Source organism: Lissotriton helveticus, chromosome 7 (assembly GCF_964261635.1).
Source record: "Lissotriton helveticus chromosome 7, aLisHel1.1, whole genome shotgun sequence".
NCBI lineage: Eukaryota > Metazoa > Chordata > Amphibia > Caudata > Salamandridae > Lissotriton > Lissotriton helveticus.
In genome coordinates this window covers 284,972,894-284,994,602 of record NC_136068.1, presented here as the reverse complement: position 1 = coordinate 284,994,602, position 21,709 = coordinate 284,972,894, and the positions used below count along the sequence as shown (strand labels likewise).

At 40.8% G+C, this 21,709-nt stretch overlaps 1 protein-coding gene across 1 annotated transcript in view; it reads right to left on the bottom strand.

The window, feature by feature from the left end:
• Positions 1-653: 653 nt before the first annotated feature.
• Positions 654-21,709, bottom strand: part of LOC144768429 (protein-glutamine gamma-glutamyltransferase E-like) — a 382,753-nt gene continuing 361,697 nt past the window's right edge. The window contains exon 12 of the mRNA XM_078652075.1: positions 654-936. Coding sequence (XP_078508201.1) covers positions 913-936 — 24 coding nt within the window. The 3' untranslated portion in view covers positions 654-912. The remainder of the gene's footprint in view (positions 937-21,709) is intronic.

The following is a 21,709-nucleotide window of genomic DNA, read 5'->3' as shown; positions in this document are numbered from 1 at the left end:
ACACTGTGGGCACCCCATTAGGAATCCTCATATAGCTCTTAAAGGTAACTGAAGATAACCTTGTTTTGTTGTCATTATGGTAATGGGAGACTGTTACCCTAGGTAGATGTATTCCTCCCTTCCATCATAATTACTTTTTGCAATATTTCCAATTTCTGCCAAAATAACATTTAATTGATTTATTGATTGAATTACCTCTATTCCAGCTGTATTTTCCTCTCCTTTACCTCTCTCCTGGTGACAACTCTCCAGCTTTCCTATGTCTCCATCATGTGCTTAGACGGGACGTTATGGTTGTGTTAGACACTTAACAAACAACCATTGACAGACCCCTAATGTTTCCAACCAAGGATTAAATGATGAGTGGTTGCCTATGATTTACTTCTCCCATTTTTTGAAAATGTAGACATGCACTCTCATGCTTAGTGGCACATACAACTGAAGAAACCCTTTAAAAGGCATAAATGACCATCTTAACCACAATCTAATTCCATGTGAATCATGTTTTATTTTCAATCCACCATCTATGCTCCAGGATGTACCTTTGCCAAATGAAGTTTTCTGACATTTCAAGTGGGCTGCTGTTATTAGCCTTTGATATGTGAAACACATTTCAACCGTTGACCACAGACATAACCATTACAAAGAGGCACATTTTTAAAGCATGAACATGGTTTATTTTGGTACTGTTTCTAACAGAATCAATAGCATTCATTTCAAATTTACATAAAAGGTTATATTTTACATTCATAGCGGCCAATTGACACCAACGCAATAAGACAGACTTAGGCCTCAGATATGGTGATGTTCTGTGATCCCTTCGCATCACTAAATTTATCTGCAGAAATGTTAACCAGTTGCTTCTTGGGTCCACTCTTATAGGGTACAATTTCAAATTGAGCTATTCATGTTTCATTCTGCTTTACAGGCTTCAAGCTGCAAAACAAGAGAAGAGCACTGTTGGCTACTGTATTTGACCTTTAGTAAATATCAATATTCGGTTTTAACCTGAAAATGCAGATGACTCCTACCTTGATAAGACATTAAGCATACAATTTTAGATACAATAATCTAACTGTTTTTCTTTTCATGTTTGTTCTCAGAATCATTAACACAACAGTCATGGCCTAACACCTAAACTATTTAATGTGCTTGTCTGGTTTTAGGTGCTGGTTGAATTTGCTCATATTTATTAAATGTGAAGCAGCAAACGGCATAGAAAAATACATTATTGTATTATTGTTTGAGAAGAAATCCTAAATGTTATAGTTCTCCACTGAACCTGGAAAATTATATGCAAAGAGAACAAGCAACCAGAAAAAGTCCATCCATTGAAGAAACACACCGCCATTAAAGACATTATCACTCGCCCGAGATCCTGTAAAGGTCTAACTTATTCATCTATGTTTTTTTTTGAAGAATTGAATGTCATTCTTTCAGTAGAGGGTTGCCTGGGAAACCCTCTTTGACAGGGGCGTCCCTTGGTGAACCATAATTGCTGACTCCATGCCAGATGTCAAGAATATCCATGTGTGATCAATTTATGTACAAAAACTGTGAATAGGATTCATTTATATAATTAATGCCTAGCCCAAAAATTCTACATTGATCCAGCCTTAATGGCCCAACGCTGGACTTCATCATCAAACACCCTAAATCTATCCGGTCAGCCTCATACTTTATCTCCTTACACACAGCTCATGCATACAAATTACCTGGGCCAGAAGGGTTATACTTTAGAAATCCAAGAAAGGCTGCATCAACAACTCCCCAACATTGTAAATAATTATTTGTTCATACTGGCATGTCCTAGCAGAAACCGTTTTCTATTTCTATTTTGTGATTGGCTCTAAGGAATGAAAGCAATGACTCAATGAACAAGTAAAAAAAAGAAATGGAGAAATTATGCACCATGTCTAGTTCCTCTCTCAAACAGAATTCGATCCGTTTGTTCCTATAAATGCTGTTGTGAATTTTCATAAGGTGCATAACTCCTCAGAGGTATCCCCTTCCCCTCCAGCAACCCAGTGCCATCTCTGCATCCACCAGAATCGCTGTGATCGCCATGAATGGATGGGAATCAGCTTAGGTAAAAATTAATATATGCTATGAAATCCGAAGTTAGCCAGAGCCAGCTGTTGTCTTGCCAGAAACCCCTGCTGAAGTATATGTATTAAAGCTAGCAAGACTGTTTGAAAATATTTTCCTGACTGTACATAGACGAAATATAGGTCGATATGAATTGCAAGAGTGGGATCTGTCCCAGGTTTAGTAAATACAGCTATAACTGTGCTTTGACGTAAACAGGGCTCCTCACCACTTCCATTATTTTCAGATAGGCTTCTATAAATGGGCGTATTCAGAGTTTCACCTCAATCCCATCAGGACTCAGTGGTTTTTCCTTTTTACCACGTCAATCATATCTGCCACTTCATCCTTCAATAAGAATGTAACTAATTCCTCCTTATCAGGAGCAGCAAAACTGGAAAAAGTGACAACCTTTCAGCACTTTATCTATGGGCTCTTAATAGAGCAAAGAATAGAGGTTGTTAAATGCAGTTTTCTACTCTCTTCAAACTTATATGTGATTTGGCTTTTTGTATTTTGCTTAACTTGCTTTTTTTGCTTAATATAGGACTGCTGTACAAGTAGGTTACCTGTTTATTTTTAATGAACGCATAGATGTCCTCCTGATAAGTTTGTAAATCAATTGGTAATTTATTTTAAGTCATCTCATAACATATCATTTCATTCTTTTACATTCCTTTTTCTAGGTTACTCGACATCCCTCCATTTGTGCCTTGTGATTTTCTATCTGCAGGTGTTCAATATGCAGATAATCTCTTGATTTTTACAAGCAGTAGCTGGGATGTGTCACACAGGTGACACGTATCGTTAATAGATTTGCTCAATTCACAGGGTACAAATTAATGTTTTATAAAACAAGAAAACAAATTATTCAGGATTTTCCTGCTTCACCAAAACGTGCCATTTCTCAGCAAGGATAATGCAATGGATTATTGTGCCTCAAAATGTAAACCTCTAATCTTTTACTTCATAGGAAAAATGGGAAGAAATTACGAATTTACTGCACCACAACAAAAATCTACCATCTCTTCTGATTGCTAGTGTTAACTATCTAAAATCGGTCCTTTTATATATGTTATTGTCCTTTGTTCAGCCTGGCATCTCCTTTACAAAACCTAAATTGAGAATTGATGCTTTCTTCTGGCAAAAAAAATGTATCCAAAATTCCCAGGAGGAAGCTGATTAGTCTGGTTGAGGAAGCAAGTTTCTCGTGCCCCACATTTACAAACTACTACTGGGCAGAACAGATACTTACTGTGAAATTTCTACTAGCACTAAATAGATTTGTAAGTAAATGTTACAACTACTTGGACTCTCCAGTGCACCGTAAAGCCCTAATAGATAACTTACAAAAATAATAAGTCTGAATTCTCTAAAAATAATAAACTAAATTAAAATTGTGATACTGCAGTCATCTGCTGCATCATTACATGCCTGCATTACCTTAAGCTTACTCTATTCTGCACACTATGGTAGAAGGTAATGTCCTCATAATTTTAATTTATAAGAATGACCCATAAGGGTTCTTTATTAGATGTATCAGAGATGGTTGAATGAAATGGTACAGTAAAATTGCACAGTAGTGTGGGAGAGGCATTGCAAGTGTTTGCCAATACCCACAACGGTATGCTTTTATTGGGTGTTTACCCTAAAAGCTTTTTCTTCTCACTTCCCCAAACCTTATATGTCAATTACTGCTGTGCAAAAACCTGTTCCTCTTGCAAAGTCATCACAATCATAAGTAGCAACTGCTGCAGGTAAATAGTTGCAGATCTTGACTTTGTGAGCCAGTATTTTGATCTCAAGTGTCCATTGCCCCATTGTCATTTTCCAAGCAAAATTCTGAAGAATAATCCCTCTTCGCTCACCATGGGCTAGTCATCCACTAACATAGTTCTTGCTCTTTGTTGCCATCCTCTTTTTTCTCGAAAGTATGAGGTATTTTTCAACCACCGACATTCAACATTGTCTCTCTTACTCATATGTGTCTTGCAGACCATACTGGCCACGAGCGACATGGACACAGGACGATGCACACAAGATGCAGGTATGATCACAGCTCTGGGTGTAAGGGTAAAGGCAGAGTGTGGTATTACAGTAGTGTGCACAACACCTTTCTCTCTTGAATTAATAACTTGCCTCTAATACACATCTTGCCCACCTCACCTGGTAATGTTGTAATTCTTAACACACCCACTGCCTAAAGTCCCCAAATACATTGTACCCAGTAACAGTGAACTGCAGGCACCTAAGACATAATAGGAAATCATCTCTCTCAAACGTGTGGTAGCATATTCCCTACATTTCAGTCTGTGATGCAACCCGACACACATTTAACAAACACATTGGTTGCATCCAGATTAGAACCCTCTGCAGTGGAAAAGATAAATCTGTGGGACTGACTTTCTCTCACATTAGAAAGACATAACAAGACTCACACAATATGCCTTGGCGGCCTTCATTAAAAATGTTGGTGGCCCTGACCAAACTCCTATGAGACTGATTTTTGTAAGATCAGGGTGTTGTCCGTTCACATCGTGGACTGCGCCTGACCACCAGTCAGCATAGTGAGGAGACTAAACTATGGTAGCCTCCCCAATACAGCAGACCTAATATCAGGCATCCTGCTTTGAACAGCCGAAACAGCTCTGCTTGAGGTCACCGAAGTGATCAAAGAAACCTTGGACAGGGGTGGAAAAACTATGCTGGTGATGCTCGACCTCTCTGCTGCCTTCGACACCGTCCCCCACGACCGCCTCCTATCTAGACTCTGGGAGGTGGGTCTAAGGGGGACGGTGTTTAGTTGGTTTAGGTCGTTCCTCTCCAACCGCCAGCAAACTATCTGGGCCCCACCTTTCTCTGCCGCGATGCCACCTTTGGAGGTCGGAGTGCCGCAGGGCTCGATTTTGAGCCCTTCGCTCTTCAACATTTATATGACCCCTCTGGCGGCACTCGCGGAAGATTTTGGGGCCCAGATAGTGTCGTACGCTGACGACACGCAACTCCTGTTCACCTGTGACAGGGGCCAGGACTTTGATGGAGCAGCTATTCGGGGCTGCCTGGGGGCTGTGTTCGACTGGTTCAGTCGTCACAGCCTCAAATGTAACTCCGATAAGTCCGAAGTGCTTTTCTTCGGCTGCCCAGCAGACCCCAGATGGAAAGAGTGGTGGCCTTCCACCATGTTCCCTCCTGACAGCGACTCTGGGGCTGCAAAAAACCTGGGCATTCAGATCGACAACTGCCTCTCCTTTAGGGCCCACGTTTCCGGCCTGGCCGGCAGATGTTTTGCGTTCCTGAAGATGCTGAGGAAGTTCTTGCCGCTCCTATCCTTGGAGCATAGAAAGATGACAGTGCAGGCCCTGATCGGCTCGCGCCTGGACTACTCCAATGTTCTGTACCTAGGACTGCCGGAATATCTTTTATCGCGTCTCCAGGTGGTGCAGAACTCTGCGGCCCGTGCCATATTTGGCCTTACTAGGAGAGCCAGGGCCAGTGAGCTCCTCAGAACCCTTCACTGGCTGCCCATAAAGAAGCGGATCACTTTCAAGGCCCTGACCATCGCCTTCAAGGCCCTTCATGGCATAGGTGCCCGATATCTCCAGAAATGGATCAGCTTCTATCTCCCCTCTAGATCCCTGCGCTCTTCAACCCAGGCCAGGGCAGTCACGCCGTTGGTCCGTCGGGCACGCTGTGGGGGACGCTCTTTCAAACATCTTGCCCCCCGACTGTGGAACGACCTTCCTCTCTCTCTCAGATCTAGCCCTAATCTGCTGGCCTTCAGGAAAGATCTGAAAACTCTGCTTTTTACACAATAAGACCGCCCCCTCTTAGCCACGCTTTGTTCACTCGCCCTTTTCTTTTTCTTTTCTCCACTCTGGACCTGTGAGGCTCCGACAGCGCCGGGACACTCCTCGGAGTAGCCGTGGGCTATAGAAGCACCCCCTATAACATAACATAACACTCATCAGTTACTTAATGATAAACATTTTAGGGGGATGGTAGAGCCAGTTAAAGAGAGGTCCCATGCTTGAGGCTGAGATCTTCTAAGTAATATAAGTCCATTTTAATATTCTCTAAATCAGTGGTCAGTGCACTCTCCTGGATTTATTTCAGGTCTATTACTTTTTATGTTGTCCTGAAGGCCACAATTTTATGGACCTTGTACATAAGACCAAACTCTCTGTAAGAGGCAAGTTGTAGTTACAATTCAGTAAAATCAAATCATAATAGAACCACTCGCCTCCAGCAACAACTGACGACTCTTTTGAAATCATAGGAGCCAGAATAGAGCCCGTCCAAAAGAATTGTATCTCCCATTAAGTCATACAAAGAAGGGCATGCAACTCTTATCATCACTACTCTTACAATTCTCATCATATCCAACCATGTTTTCATCCCAGAAGATTTTGGCTTCTGGCTTAGAGACAAGTCTATTCCCTCTTCAAACAATGTCTTGCCCTCTGCAGCAGTCTAAATGTAAAAGTCATGCCTACGAGGTCTTCATATACCAAAAGTCATCCCCAGCATTCTTTACCATAGCCCATATATCAACAACATTTCCGCAAACTATTTACTTCTGCTCATGAGAAAATGTCCCAAACACATTCAGATCGAGTGCAGAAAACAACCTCAACAATTTCAACGTAACAGCCCAACCCAAATCTCTCCTCAAGACTTTCACAAATAAAATATGTCAGACAGTGGTTAAAAGTTCATTCCCACAATAGGTCAAACACTTTGAAAGTAGTCAGGATTCATTGTCTCACAAACCCACTCAACATTAAAAAAGAGTATGGGCAAAAATAATATGAATGCTTGAAATGCCCCAACCATTCAAACATGCATGGACTGGATACCGCAAAGCCTTCTATGAAGCCAAAAAAGACCTTCACTGGAAAATTCACACATGCAGCAAATACTGCTGAAAGTTCTTCATGGTTGTAAAAACGTCATTTTCTCTCCTATGGGCTAAAGTCTCCTCCTCCACCTCTCCTATCTTTTCTATATGGTGATCTCTATCAAAGTTTTGCATATCTCTAGACATGTAAATATAAGTTTTTGTAGAACAAACATGTGGCCAGGGCCTGGGAAGTGGATTGACAAAGGGGATTACTTACTGTAAAATTGGTGGGGGTTAGGTGGTGCTCAAGCTGGGTTTTGGGGAGTAGATGATAATACAAAAACCAACCCACAAAACAGTAAGCCCATTACTAGTCACAAACTGCAATTCTAAACTACAGTTCAAAAGGCCAAAATTAAGTCATAGACATACTACAGCCCAGCCTTGGAGTAAGTCAAGCACCACACAAGGCCACTCACAGGTACTTTATCACACTCCCATAGAAATTAATGGAGGCTGGAACTTCTGAAAGATCTTCTGAAAGATCTGAAAACTCTGCTTTTTACACAATAAGACCGCCCCCTCTTAGCCATGCTTTGTTCACTCGCCCTTTTCTTTTTCTTTTCTCCACTCTGGACCTGTGAGGCTCCGACAGCGCCGGGACACTCCTCGGAGTAGCCGTGCGCTATAGAAGCACCCCCTATAACATAACATAACATAACACTCATCAGTTACTTAATGATAAACATTTTAGGGGGATGGTAGAGCCAGTTAAAGAGAGGTCCCATGCTTGAGGCTGAGATCTTCTAAGTAATATAAGTCCATTTTAATATTCTCTAAATCAGTGGTCAGTGCACTCTCCTGGATTTATTTCAGGTCTATTACTTTTTATGTTGTCCTGAAGGCCACAATTTTATGGACCTTGTACATAAGACCAAACTCTCTGTAAGAGGCAAGTTGTAGTTACAATTCAGTAAAATCAAATCATAATAGAACCATTCGCCTCCAGCAACAACTGACGACTCTTTTGAAATCATAGGAGCCAGAATAGAGCCCGTCCCAAAAAATTGTATCTCCCATTAAGTCATACAAAGAAGGGCATGCAACTCTTATCATCACTACTCTTACAATTCTCATCATATCCAACCATGTTTTCATCCCAGAAGATTTTGGCTTCTGGCTTAGAGACAAGTCTATTCCCTCTTCAAACAATGTCTTGCCCTCTGCAGCAGTCTAAATGTAAAAGTCATGCCTACGAGGTCTTCATATACCAAAAGTCATCCCCAGCATTCTTTACCATAGCCCACATATCAACAACATTTCCGCAAACTATTTACTTCTGCTCATGAGAAAATGACCCAAACACATTCAGATCGAGTGCAGAAAACAACCTCAACAATTTCAACGTAACAGCCCAACCCAAATCTCTCCTCAAGACTTTCACAAATAAAATATGTCAGACAGTGGTTAAAAGTTCATTCCCACAATAGGTCAAACACTTTGAAAGTAGTCAGGATTCATTGTCTCACAAACCCACTCAACATTAAAAAAGAGTATGGGCAAAAATAATACGAATGCTTGAAATGCCCCAACCCTTCAAGCATGCATGGACTGGATACCGCAAAGCCTTCTATGAAGCCAAAAAAGACCTTCACTGGAAAATTCACACATGCAGCAAATACTGCTGAAAGTTCTTCATGGTTGTAAAAACGTCATTTTCTCTCCTATGGGCTAAAGTCTCCTCCTCCACCTCTCCTATCTTTTCTATATGGTGATCTCTATCAAAGTTTTGCAGATCTCTAGACATGTAAATATAAGTTTTTGTAGAAAAAACATGTGGCCAGGGCCTGGGAAGTGGATTGACAAAGGGGATTAATTACTGTAAAATTGGTGGGGGTTAGGTGGTGCTCAAGCTGGGTTTTGGGGAGTAGATGATAATACAAACACCAACCCACAAAACAGTAAGCCCATTGCTAGTCACAAACTGCAATTCTAAACTACAGTTCAAAAGGCCAAAATTAAGTCATAGACATACTACAGCCCAGCCTTGGAGTAAGTCAAGCACCACACAAGGCCACTCACAGGTACTTTATCACACTCCCATAGAAATTAATGGAGGCTGGAACTTAAAATAACTTCCAATAGAAAATACTGTTCCATGAATTTAATTATTTTGATTTTAATTATAGATATATATATATGTGTGTGTGTGTGTGTGTGTGTGGTTGTGTGTGTGTGTGTGTGACTAGTACCATATTCAAAGTTCTATATATTTTATCTATGTTACATTTGGAAGAAAATTTGACCGTCTGAGGGCAAAGGACAAAGTGGGTCCCCAGATTAAAAACAATCAGAGTGAGGGTGAATTGAGTTCTGAAGCTGGATCAAGTGCAGATGAAACCTCAAGTGATAAAGTAGATTTTCACTGAGATTTGCGGTTATTTGGAATGCAGAGTATACCCTTCCACTGGAAGGGTTTGAATCTAAAGCACTCCAGAACGATAAGGATCATTTTCAAAAATTCAGATGAAAAGTTTATCATTTCCAATGATCTTGGGTTTATTCATGAATTTTATCCTTTCATATTAAGTCATATGAAATTTGTTCAATCAGAGTTTTGTATATTCCAAAGATAGTGAAAACATCTTAGCACATTGCAAATGGCTTGTCAGGTCAGCACATTTTAGATATCCCCGATGCATTTCGGGCTGTTTGCCCTTCTTCAGGAGGAATTTTCTGAAAAATGAGAGAAAGCAATATGTTCAAGAACGAAGCGTATACAGAATGCGCGTGAATTCCAAAAGAAAAGAGAACGGGTGTATGAAAATATTGGGATTGTGTGTGTTAATAACAGGTTAACCAGCCTCATGGACTGAAAGAGTAAAAAGGAAAATGTGAGATGTACATACACTAGAATCCAATCATTAATTATTAGGTGCTGACGACTTGGTAAGTGCTGTGTGATTAAGGTCTGACGTGTTAAAAACTGTGTGAGCGTGAAAGGAGTAAAAACGGTGCGGATAGTACTGGTCCGACGTGCATACCGTTAGCTCTGAAGACTAAACGAAAAAGGACACCAGTGCAATGAGTTTACATAAATAAACATGGATTAAGATTAAAAAGACGAGGATAGAACTCTTTGATCAGGCATACCTGTAAGCTGTGACCCGTAGTGTCCAAAGCGTACAAGTAATCGGAAAACGCCACCAGGGAGATAGGGAAGCGATTGGTGACACAGGAAGTATAAGCCCATCAACCGGAAGTGTAACCCAAGAATGATTGAAAATAGAAAACAGACGACCCGCGCAGTGAGCAGTGCGAGGAAAGTAGCAGTAAAGTGGGTTAGGACACAGAAAAAAGATGAATGACAGAGATTAGATAATCAATGAAGAAGTGTGTGAACAGTGTGGGTGAATTACAGCAACGAAATATATATATAAAAAATTATAGAAAAAGTGGAACATACGTATGTACATCAGAAACAGGAGAAATTAAAAGATTAAAAAGAAAAGGGGAATAGGGCTGAAGAAAAGGAACAAAAAGAAAGGAAAGAAGACAATGCGAGACACAGTCAAGAGATGAGAATTCAAGGAAAGGTCAGAAGTCAATACATGACAGTAGGGGTGATGTTAAGGAAACGAACTTAATTAGAGTCTTTCATTGGAAAATAATAAGGAAGGTCAAAAATCAAAACGTTAAACAATGCACAACAATGCAGGTAAAGAGATGTTATAGAAAGCAACTAAATTAGAGTCTTTCATTAAGCCCTTTCGGGTGGAGAGCATTCAATCTGTGTATCCAATAAAGTTCGCGTTGCAACAAGAATTTTTTATTGTCTCTTCCTTCAATATCCCTGATTTGTTCAAGCACCAAGAACCATAATTGTCTGACATTGTGGTTCATTTTTGTGAAGGGTAGCTACACATGATTTCATATTTTTAGTCCATATGTTACTTCTGTGTTTTCTGTGAGTCTTGTTTTAATCATGCGTTCCGTTTTGCCCACGTACGGTAACCCACATGGACTTTTAAGTAGATATACAATGTTGGCGGTATCGTACGTGGCATTTACTTTCAATTTGATGGGGGTACCTTGGGTGGGATGAGTTAATGTGTTGCCTTTGATAATGCTGTTACAGTTTCCACAATTGTGACTTGGAACTGTCCCGTTGTAGGTTAGACCTGGAACTTGCGGTTTCTTATTTAGCAATTGTTTGAGATTTTTAATGCATTGGTAAGCGAAAATAGGATGAGCTTGAAATATGTTGTTGAAGTCATTTTCTGTTTGGAGCAGCTACCAGTGTATGCAGATGGCGTGTTTGATTTAAGTAGTTTGAATGGAGTATTTAGACACAAAAACAGGTCGTATCCCCGTAGCATTGGTCGTGAGTTTAGGTGTTAGTAATTGCTTTCTCTCCTTTAATTTCACTCTGATCTCTGCTGCTTGTATGATAGATTGTGGATAGCTTCTTTGTGTGAATTTAGCTTTGATCTTCTGGCTATCTTCTTCATACAGCATATTGGAAGATGTGATGCGTTTAACTCTAAGTAACTGAGAGTATGGAAGGTGTTTTTTTTAAACTCATTTGATGAAAACTATGAAAATGGAGGTAGTTGTTGCGATCTGTTGGCTTGGTGTAAACTGAAGTAACTAGTTCATTGTTGATAATTTGAATATTGTCATCAAGGAATGCGATTTGTTCCTTACTCATGTTGTAAGTGAACTGGATTCGGTCGTTTATCTGATTCAGTTCCCTTATGATCGGAAGTAACTCGATTTCTGTTCCTTTCTAAATCAGGAAAATATCATTGATGTGTCTGTAGTATGTAGTTAGATTATCTTGCCACTGAGCGTTCGATAGGATATTTTCTAGTTCAAATTTGTGCATAAGCAGATTAGCATAAGCTGGTGCGGCACAGTTTCCCATGGCCACTCCAGATAGTTGAGTGTAAAATTTGTCTTTCCAGGTAAAATAGCTGTGGTGTAGAGTAAATTGCATTAACTCCATTATAAGTACCTGTAAATCAACTTTTTTGTCACTGTTTACTAAAAACGACTCCATGGCTTGTAATCCGAGATTGTGAGGAATTGAGGTATACTATGAATTTAAGTTGATGGTACAGAGAACAAAGTGATGCTCTTTATCAAGGTTAATGTTACTGATCTTTCTTAGGAAATCCCTTGTGTCTTGTATGTAGGTAGTAATTTTTTGAACACTCGGTTGAAGATGTTGATCTATATATTTGCTTATCGGTTCGTGTATAGAATTTCGTGTGCTAACAATAGATCTGAACGGTGACCTGGTCGGATGTTTATGGATTTTTGGTACCATGTAGTGATATGGTGTTTGAGGATGTTCTTTGAACAAGAATTTTTTATCACGTTCTGTGATGGTACCCGTTTGTAGAGCTTGATCAAGGATGGTGTGCAACACTTTGTTGAATTCCATAGTCGGGTTAGAAAGTAGTTCCATGTTAATGAGTCATCACTGACATGTGTCATCAGATTTTCATTATAGAAGTCCGTGTACAGAATTACCAAGGCACCTCCTTTATCTGCCTTACATAGATTGATTTGATCATTAGCAGCAAGCTGTGAAATGGTGTGTCGTTCTTGGGTAGCCAAATTGAGTTTTCTGTGTTCTTTGTTCTTGAAAATAGCATGTATATCTTTTTAGACCATGGCCTCAAAAGTATCAAGCACTTTGTAGCTCAGTGGTGCCATAAATGTACTCTTGGGTTTTAAGCCTAGTAAGGTGCCTTGATCTTCTCTCGATTGTGGTTCCATAATGTTCTTAAAAAAAAAATGTCATCTCAAAGTTCTCATGAATTTGTAAAAACTCACTTGGGCTTCTAGTTCATTAGACTCATATGTAGGAACGAATTACATTCCTTTTTGAAGTGTCTGTATTTGAGATGGTGTTATTACTGTTTTCAAAATATTTATGACTATGTTCCCTGACTCCTGGTCGATTTGGCTACGGGTATGTGCTTTTCTTTTGTCCTTTGCCCTGCTGGTTCTATGGTTGGATCGGGTCTCTCCCTAAAAAAGGAACCGTTTGAGTGTTTTCTGCGTTTGAGGTGGAGGGTTGACTCTCATTCTCTGTGGTGGTGTTGCGTTGAGGTCCACGTTGGTATCCTTTGCGTAATGATTCATCTGATGAAGACGTATCTCCTTCTGTTAATCTGTTATTAAATGCCCGTTGTTGTCTTCTAGTTGCATATATTTTGTACTAATTATAAACCTCTCCTAATTTGTAGTCGACCGTGTCTTGTTTAAACTTCCTACGTTTTTTTTCATTAATTTCCTTGCTACATTTGTCTGGTTGAGAATTGATGTCTTCTAATGTTTTGGCCCATTCTTCGCTGGATGATTTTGCACTGAGTTCTTGTTTGAGTTGTGAAACCTCACTTTCTAGTTCTTCTAGCAGTTTTGAGAGTTCTTCAACTATTAAAAGTATCAGATCTAATGAGCATTTATTAGGGATGCCATACCATTGCTCCGTAAATCGAGTGTTGTTCTTACACAGAGTTGGTTTGAGGAGTATGCGTAGACCCCTAGGGATTTTTCGGACTTTGTGATATCTGATGAGTGTGCTGGCATGCAGCCACTGCTTTATTTCTCTCTTTGCTGTGAAAAGTAATTGTTGAATATTTGATTGGACAGATCCAGTGCTAGATGAGACGCATTCTGGTTCTTGGATTAGTGAGTAGATCCTATTAGTATTATCTGTGGAGAATCAGAACGGTTATTAACCGTATAACGTGGCAAGGAGCATGGGACACAGCACATTAGAATTATGAAAAAGGAATTGCAGAACAAGAAGGGGCAAGAGGAAGAGGGCGAGGGAAGAACAAAGCCCGCAAAAAGAATTAGTAAATATGGATATGAATGCGAAGCCTCTTATAGTAAACAAATCATCATCAGTCAAGTTAAATGCTAATCAGAAAAGGTTACTGAATTTGGCCTTGACCTTTTGTCCGTCAACATGACCTGATTTCACCGACTCGAGGATAGAGTTATATTAGTAACTTAGGAAATTGACACTTCACAAATATCATCAGATGAAATCGAAGAAAAACTGTGATGATGATAAAGCACAGCGACAACTCACTTCTTTTAAAATTGCGGATGTCCCCAATCTTCTTGACATACATGTGGCCTTATTTATGAAAACAGCGATGCGTCACTTTTCAAGGCGCACTCCTTGCGACACCAATGATGCGTCATATTTAATGTATGACGCATCATGTCGCAAGGAGTTACAGATACGTCAGTATTTCTGACGTATCTGTAAGCGCAAAAGTGACGCATTGCTGGAGTGTGTCACAAAAGTGACGCAACTCCAGCAATGCGTCCTTTCACATGGGGAAAGCCCCATGTGAAAGGGCTTTCGTCAGTCTTACGCCTGCTGTGAGGCAGGCGCAAGATTTTGACGCAACAGCGTCCTAAAAGTGACGCAGTGAAATCTCATAGATTTCACTGCATCACTATTATGAGGCTTTTTGCGGGGGAACGCCCCCTCTGCATACATTATACCTGACGCAGGTATAATGTGGCGCAGGGGTTTAAAAAGTGACGCATCTACCTAGATGCGTCACTTTTTAAATATGGCGCAACAAGGCGCATGTTTTACGCCGCGGATGCGTCACAAAAAGTGACGCATCAGCAGCGCAAAACTGACGCAAGGCCTCATAAATGAGGTCCTGGAATAGACAATTGTGGGATAATGAGTTCCCCACAAACGACTGAGAATGGTGTATTAAACACTAGTGGGGTTATAAGAGAAATGCCATGTGGCAATACTTTAGGGGACATGGGTTTTGAAACAGACCACCAAGTTGGAAGCAGTTTGAAACAATGCAGTAGGTTCTGCCCTCAGTTGCCAACTGGTAACCGTATCGACCTATTCCGAGAGTTAGTAACAGATGATCTAACTGAGCTCCGAAGAAAATAGAGAAATTATCCAAAAAACGCATTTTACCACCACGGATTGGCAGGAATCAATTATTTGAAAAACAACACTTCACTGATCATAAACCCTCTGACAAAGCGGGAAACATCGTACTAATGTATCATCATACTTATGTTTTGTAAGTCGGGAGACAGTTGAGCAATAGGGCACATTATACCTGCCTTACTGGAAACCCTAGGAAGGCATTGGAGAAAGAATATCATTTAAAATTAAAGGTTTGGCATGACTCTAATCTCCTGGATTGGGATGTATTTCAGTACTTAAAAGTGGAAAATTCAAAGATCGCTACCACATATCACTTACCAAAAATACATAAGTGTACAATGAATCCACCAGGGAGGCCCATAGTCAGCTCTGTCGGCTCCCTGTTAGAGAACAGCTCTAGGAATCTGGATATGTTTCCGCAGGAATATGTAATAAGTTTACCATCTTACTTAAAGGACAGCACTGACTTTTTGAGGAGATTAGATCAAAACCCTTGGAAACAGGGATATATATTGGTCACATTGGACGTAGTTTCCTTATATACACCAATCGAGCATGAGAAAGTCAACTTGGCATGTGAATACTTTTTGAGGGATCGTCCCATAAAATGATATGACCATACACAGATGCTGCTGGAAATGTTGAACTATTATCTCTGTCATAAAGTCTTTATCTTTGATGGCAAGTATTACTCGAAGCAACAGGGTTCGGCGATGGGTATCTCCTTTGCCCCCATGTATGTAAATCTGCTTATGGGGTGGTGGGAGAAGGAGGTGGCCTGGGCCCAAGAGAATTACTTCTTCACTGGGAAGATCACTATGTGGACTAGGCCTTGGCAGTAAAGTCCGTTCCGCTTGCGGAATTTGCCGAATTTGGGTAATTTTGTGTTCCGCGGAGAACGCGGAATTGACAAAAATGTTGCGATCTGCGTCTTCGCAGAATTTTTTGCTTGTTCACGCTTTCAAAATGCGTGTTCCTGAGATATTTCTCCCCGAGCACGCAAACAGCATTCGCAAACAGGAAAAAAGCATCGCGAACGGGCAGAACAAGCAATTCTGCGTGTTTGTAGAACTTTTGCGTGCTAGGTGAGATTTTTTACCGTTTCGCAGAGCTTTGCCTAGAGCGACTATGCAAATTCAGCCTACCCCTAGTTATTATGCAGGAGATGGTAGTCCTGCTGAATTTCTATGAATTCTGGTGCTCTGGCTGACCAACCTGTGCTTTTCCGCACCTCCTGCCACCAAGACAGAATTCTGAGCTCTTGCCCAGCAGAGTGATCACTTCCAGGAGTAAGAAATAAAGGCTGAGCAGCACACCTCAATCCTCCCTAGCAGGCTAGTGAATTGGCACATCAGAGCATTGGGCTTCAAAGGCTGCCCCGCCTCTGATATGCATCTGGGCTGTCCCCCTGAGGTGAAAACAGCCCTCCCCCTGCCCCAGGCCTGCTTGCATCCGGACTTGGTGGGAAACAAGCTATACAAGAGGTGTACACCCCCGGGAAAGCTGGCCATACCTCTAGGGTGGGCAGTTGGATCTGTACACCTAAAATTCAATTCTGCCATCTTTAGGAGGACAGAAATAGTGGGTTCTGGGTGAAAGGTGAGCTACACCACAGGATGTTGGCACCTCAGGGTAGGATTAGCTGCAGGGACTAGCTGCAAATTGGCTAATAGCTCCCACACCTCTAACTCCCCTAAATCTAGGATTAAAGTGACCCCCTGACACCAGAACCTCCAGTCGCTGGAAACAGGATTTCACCCACCAGTGAAAGCAAAAGAGGGATACTTTGTCTCTAAGGCAACAGGCTTGAAATTTGGTGAACAACCCTTGTCCTTGGCCAAGACTCAACACTCCTGAAGAAAGGGACCCTTGTGGAAGATAGAAGCACCCTCAGTCTCCCTCGGACTAGTGGCAGTAGTCCCTTGCAAACTGCAGATAAAAACAGTCACGGGATCCCAAAAACTGCAGGCCATCATGCCTCCAAGGAATCATCCAAAGCAAGGTGGAGCAGTGCATTTTAGGAGTTGTAGTCTCGCATGCCCCGGAGTTTCAGGATGCTCTGTTACTCCCTCTGACCAAGTAAGGCTTAAGACACTATTCCGTGTGCTTACTTCTACCATGGCTTGTTGGTCACCAATCCAGTAACTAACTCCCACACTTGACTCTGCAGTTACAGAGAACACCGTGCAACCATTTTCGAATATCAGCAGCTATGTACCTGTTGTGGTTTTGCATTTTGTTTCTTGCAGCACCGTGTAAGCTGTAAAACCAGCACCACCTATAGCACCCGTTTGGCACCAAGGAAAGCCAGAACAACTCTGCACCCGGACTCCAAGGGCTGGGTCAAATTAATTTGACAGATGTGGCCTAGTCCTGTGGCCCGCATGACCATAACCCTATAAGGGTTCCAAGTAACTCAACCTGCAAGTGACCGATTGTCACTAGTGGATTTTTGCAGTTGACTGTGATGTTATTTTGGCTACATATTTTACTGCACTGATTTAATATTGCCTTAAAAATGTTTAAATCTGGTTATAAGCATGCTATTACATTCATTTTGGTGTCTAAATTAAGATAAAAATACCCTCACTTTTTAAACGCTTTGCTGCGGCGGACATTCCACCGTGGTGCTGAAAAAAATTGCACTTGCGCAGTTTGGACAGCCGGCGGCTGTCCTCCGCCCACGCCCACTGTGACGTTGGATGGCCACCAGCTGTCCGGCGCATGGAAAAGGTTATTCATTGGTGTTGCGTTTCTCCTGAGTCATGTCAATTACTTATCATCCATGTTGGGACTCTGAAATGCTTAACACATTTTCCTCTAGCAAAGCCTGACTGTTCTTTGCCACTTTGCGAGGACTGGGCTAAGGATTTATTAGTATGAATCCAAGGACCATCTTTATTATATTGTCCTAATAATACATGGTGAGGCTACCCAGCCATATCACCTAATATTCCACTTTTCTACATTATCTATCTATCTATCTATCTATCTATCTATCTATCTATCTATCTATCTATCTATCTATCTATCTATCTATCTATCTATCTATCTATCTATCTATCTATCTATCTATCTATCTATCTATCTATCTATCTATCTATCTATATCTCATATCTTATAACATGCATTTTAAAAATATCATGATGTAGAGTTACCAAGTATGTGAAGCATAACTTGTCCTTGACAAAACGGAATGAATTAATAAAAAACAGGAAGATAGAAATGTGCACTGTATTGTTTATTTCAGTCTGACCCGTCCTGTGTAACATGGTATTTTTTCTTGTTTCCGGTATACTGAGGTCATGTGACCCAGATCGATGTAGTTCAAAACCTGTCTTCTTCGTTTGTGCAAACAATAAACAATTGTGAATTCAAGCTCCGTTGGTGTGGCTGGATGTCCATCTCTTCGCGGGGAAGGATTGAAGTGCATATATATATATGGTTGAGCTTTCCAAAAATAAATAACTTTCCCTGAATATATCTTTCTGTGAGTGCCGCGTATTTTGGTGAATATGATATATTACCTACTGGCGGTCGCCAGTAGGTATATATAGTTAGGATTTTTTCTCTATGGGTTTTTTGAAAATTCTATGTCTAATAACTTTGGCGTTTGTGGACGGAATCGGCTGAAATTTTCAGGAAAATGGCACATTTTGTTTCTGAGCAGCCCTTGAAAATTTGGGGGGGGTTCGTCCAGTGGGGGCCGAGAAAAAAGGGGGGTCCCAAAACGTGTTTTTAACATTGAGTTTTCCATAGGGCGGTTGGCCTCACTTTTAGCCCGAACGGCTGAATGGATTTGCACGAAACTTGGCAAAATTGTAGGGACTGGTAGCCCGATGTGCCTTTTGTAGGTCTCAATATATGTGCTCCAGTGGATTTTGAGAAATTAACGTTTAAAAAAAGATATATATCTGTAACAGCGGACCGGTTAGCGCTCTGGTTCGCGGACTTTTCGCGCAACGGAGCTTTGTGAAGCGAAGCTGATTGGTTCTCCGGCGTCTGTCAACATTCCAAACAGTCCGTAGCGGCCGCCATCTTGTCTCTCGGTAGGATCGAGAGACAAGAGGAGGTCAAAACAAAGGGGGAAATAACTATAAGGGGGCATAGTAGATCCTCGCTGACCCCCTAGGTTTGATGTGGAGGTTTTAAAAGGGCCCCGCGGGGCAAAAAAAAAACAAAATAATAATAATCGAACGGCTGAATGGATTTGCACGAAACTTGGCAAAATATTAGGGACTGGTAGCCCGATGTGCCTTTGCTAGGTCTCAATATATGTGCTCCAGTGGATTTTGAGAAATTAACGTTGAAAAAAAGATATATATCTGTAACAGCGCTCCGCTTCGCGTACTTTTCGCGTTACGGAGCTTTGCGAAGCTGATTGGTTCTCCGGCGTCTGTCAACATTCCAAACAGTCCGTAGCGGCCGCCATCTTGTCCCTCGGTAGGATTGAGAGACAAGAGGAGGCCAAAGCGAAGGGGGAAATGACCATAAGGGGGCATAGTAGATCATTCCTGACCTCTTAGGTTTGATGTACCATTTTGCCAAGTTTGGTGTAATTCCGTTCAGCCATTCAGGCTGTAGACGTATGTAAATGTCCTATGGAAAATTGCATGGGGAAAACACATTTGAAAGTGTTGAAATTTAGAACCAATTAAAATGTTACTTTGGTTTTGTATTTGTGTGTGATGAAAGTTAATTGGTTATGTATATATGTCAAATGAGAGGAAACCACAGCCATTTTGTGATACTACTGTCTGAGGTACATTTGTGAGGAATTTTTGGTGGTGAATTTCTGGTGTTTGATTTACACAGTACTAACACTTCTGCTACTTTTAAAAAGGTGAGTTGTTAATTTGTAAGGGGAACTATGTTGTACACTTGAAGATAATTTGAAAAATGTTTTCTGTTATTTATTTGCAGTCCTTCTGTTATACTAAATACTTGATGAAGTTAGTTTTATATTATGTATTACTAAAAACGATAAATGAAAGTGATTATTTTTTTCTGCAATTTACAGCAAGCAATTTCAAAATAAAATGGCTCACAATGAAGAGACCGTGGCAATTTCTTTTGAATTGTCCACTACATTGATTGAAATTGAGAGCACCAATAATGAAATATTGTCACAAGGAGGACATGACTTGTATGATTCCATTAGATTGATTGAAATGGACAGCACCAAGAATGAAATATTGTCACAAGGAGATGACTTGAATGATTCCACTACATTGATTGAAATTGAGAGCACCAATAATGAAATATTGTCACAAGGAGGAGATGGCTTGTATGATTCCATTAGATTGATTGAAATGGACAGCACCAATAATGAAATATTGTCACAAGGAGGAGATGACTTGAATGATTCCACTACATTGATTGAAATTGAGAGCACCAATAATGAAATATTGTCACGAGGAGATGACTTGAATGATTCCACTACATTGATTGAAATGGACAGCACCAATAATGAAATATTGTCAGAAGGAGGAGATGACTTGAATGATTTTTTTGATCAATCTCTTGATGGCGAATTTATCGAGTGTTTGGAGACCATAGAGTTACAAGAATCATCATTGCAGACTTTTAATGAGGAGATTCCAGATGAGATGATTGAAGAGGAAATTACTGATGAGGACATGTTACTAGTTGTTTCAAATTTAGAAAATTCTGAAGAATAAATTTATATTTAGAAATCAAAAATTGTTTGAGACATTATTTATTTTTATTTTTAATTTATGAGGTTGTAGCGAAGTGATTGTAGTATAAAATGAGACTTATAGTATAGAGTGCAACATTTTTATGTTACATGGTAAGTTTACTCATATTTACTTCCCTTCTGCCACTATATTATCTCCAATGTGTATTTGACATGTCTTCTTCATCTCCGGCCTCCTTTCTCTCACTGTGTGTCTCCGATGCATCTTATCGCTGGTATTTTGTGTAATTACAGAAGAGAGTAAAATAAAATAGTTCGGAACGTGAAAAGGGGGCAAAGTAGAGTACTCCTCACCCCCTAGGCCTTTTTAGGCGGTCCCAAAAGGATCAGTTTCTGCTTTCCTGAGAGATTATGGTATGAGTTCCATATACCACAATAACTTGCATTACAACATGCAAGATATCTATCTCCTATTACCAACTTTTGGAGATATTCGCGCTAAGCGCGAATATCTCCAAAAAGTAACACCTGCCCTGAGCAGTTCTTAGCCATGTTATCCAATGGGAGGTGGATAACATGGCTAAGAGTATTAGCTCGGTAATGCATGAATATCGCTGACTTTTTAGCGATATTCATGCATTGCGGCCGTTTATTATCGCATTTGCGATAAACCTTGATAATAGTAAGGTTTATCTTCGATAATTTCTGACGATGCTTAGTGGTAAAAAATTGGTTGGTAAGCATCGTTAGCGATAAATATCGCTTAACTTTGGTAATATGCCCCAACGTCTGTTAACGTTCGATTCGAAGGAAATGAGGAAGTGTTGAAAAACATTGTCTGCGCCATCTTGCCTTTTTTGAAATGCCACACTTTTGTCGTGCACGGCAGCCATTTTAGATGTCTTGACCAGACCCACTCTCTGCACGCTGTCGATTCGTAGCATGGCTCCTCACCCTCGTAAGCATCTCCCCCAGGCACTGGTCACCACCGCTCTCTGTCTTATGCATGGGCAATAAACCTTCCCCCATCTGCGCTGCTCTTCCCTGAGAATCACACTCTGTGCCCGCCCGACACCTCCCTTTCGCCCTATTCACTACCGCACCCTCTGACACTCCTCTTCCTCTGTGTCCGAATGTCCAGGCCGGTCCTAGGCTATCAGCT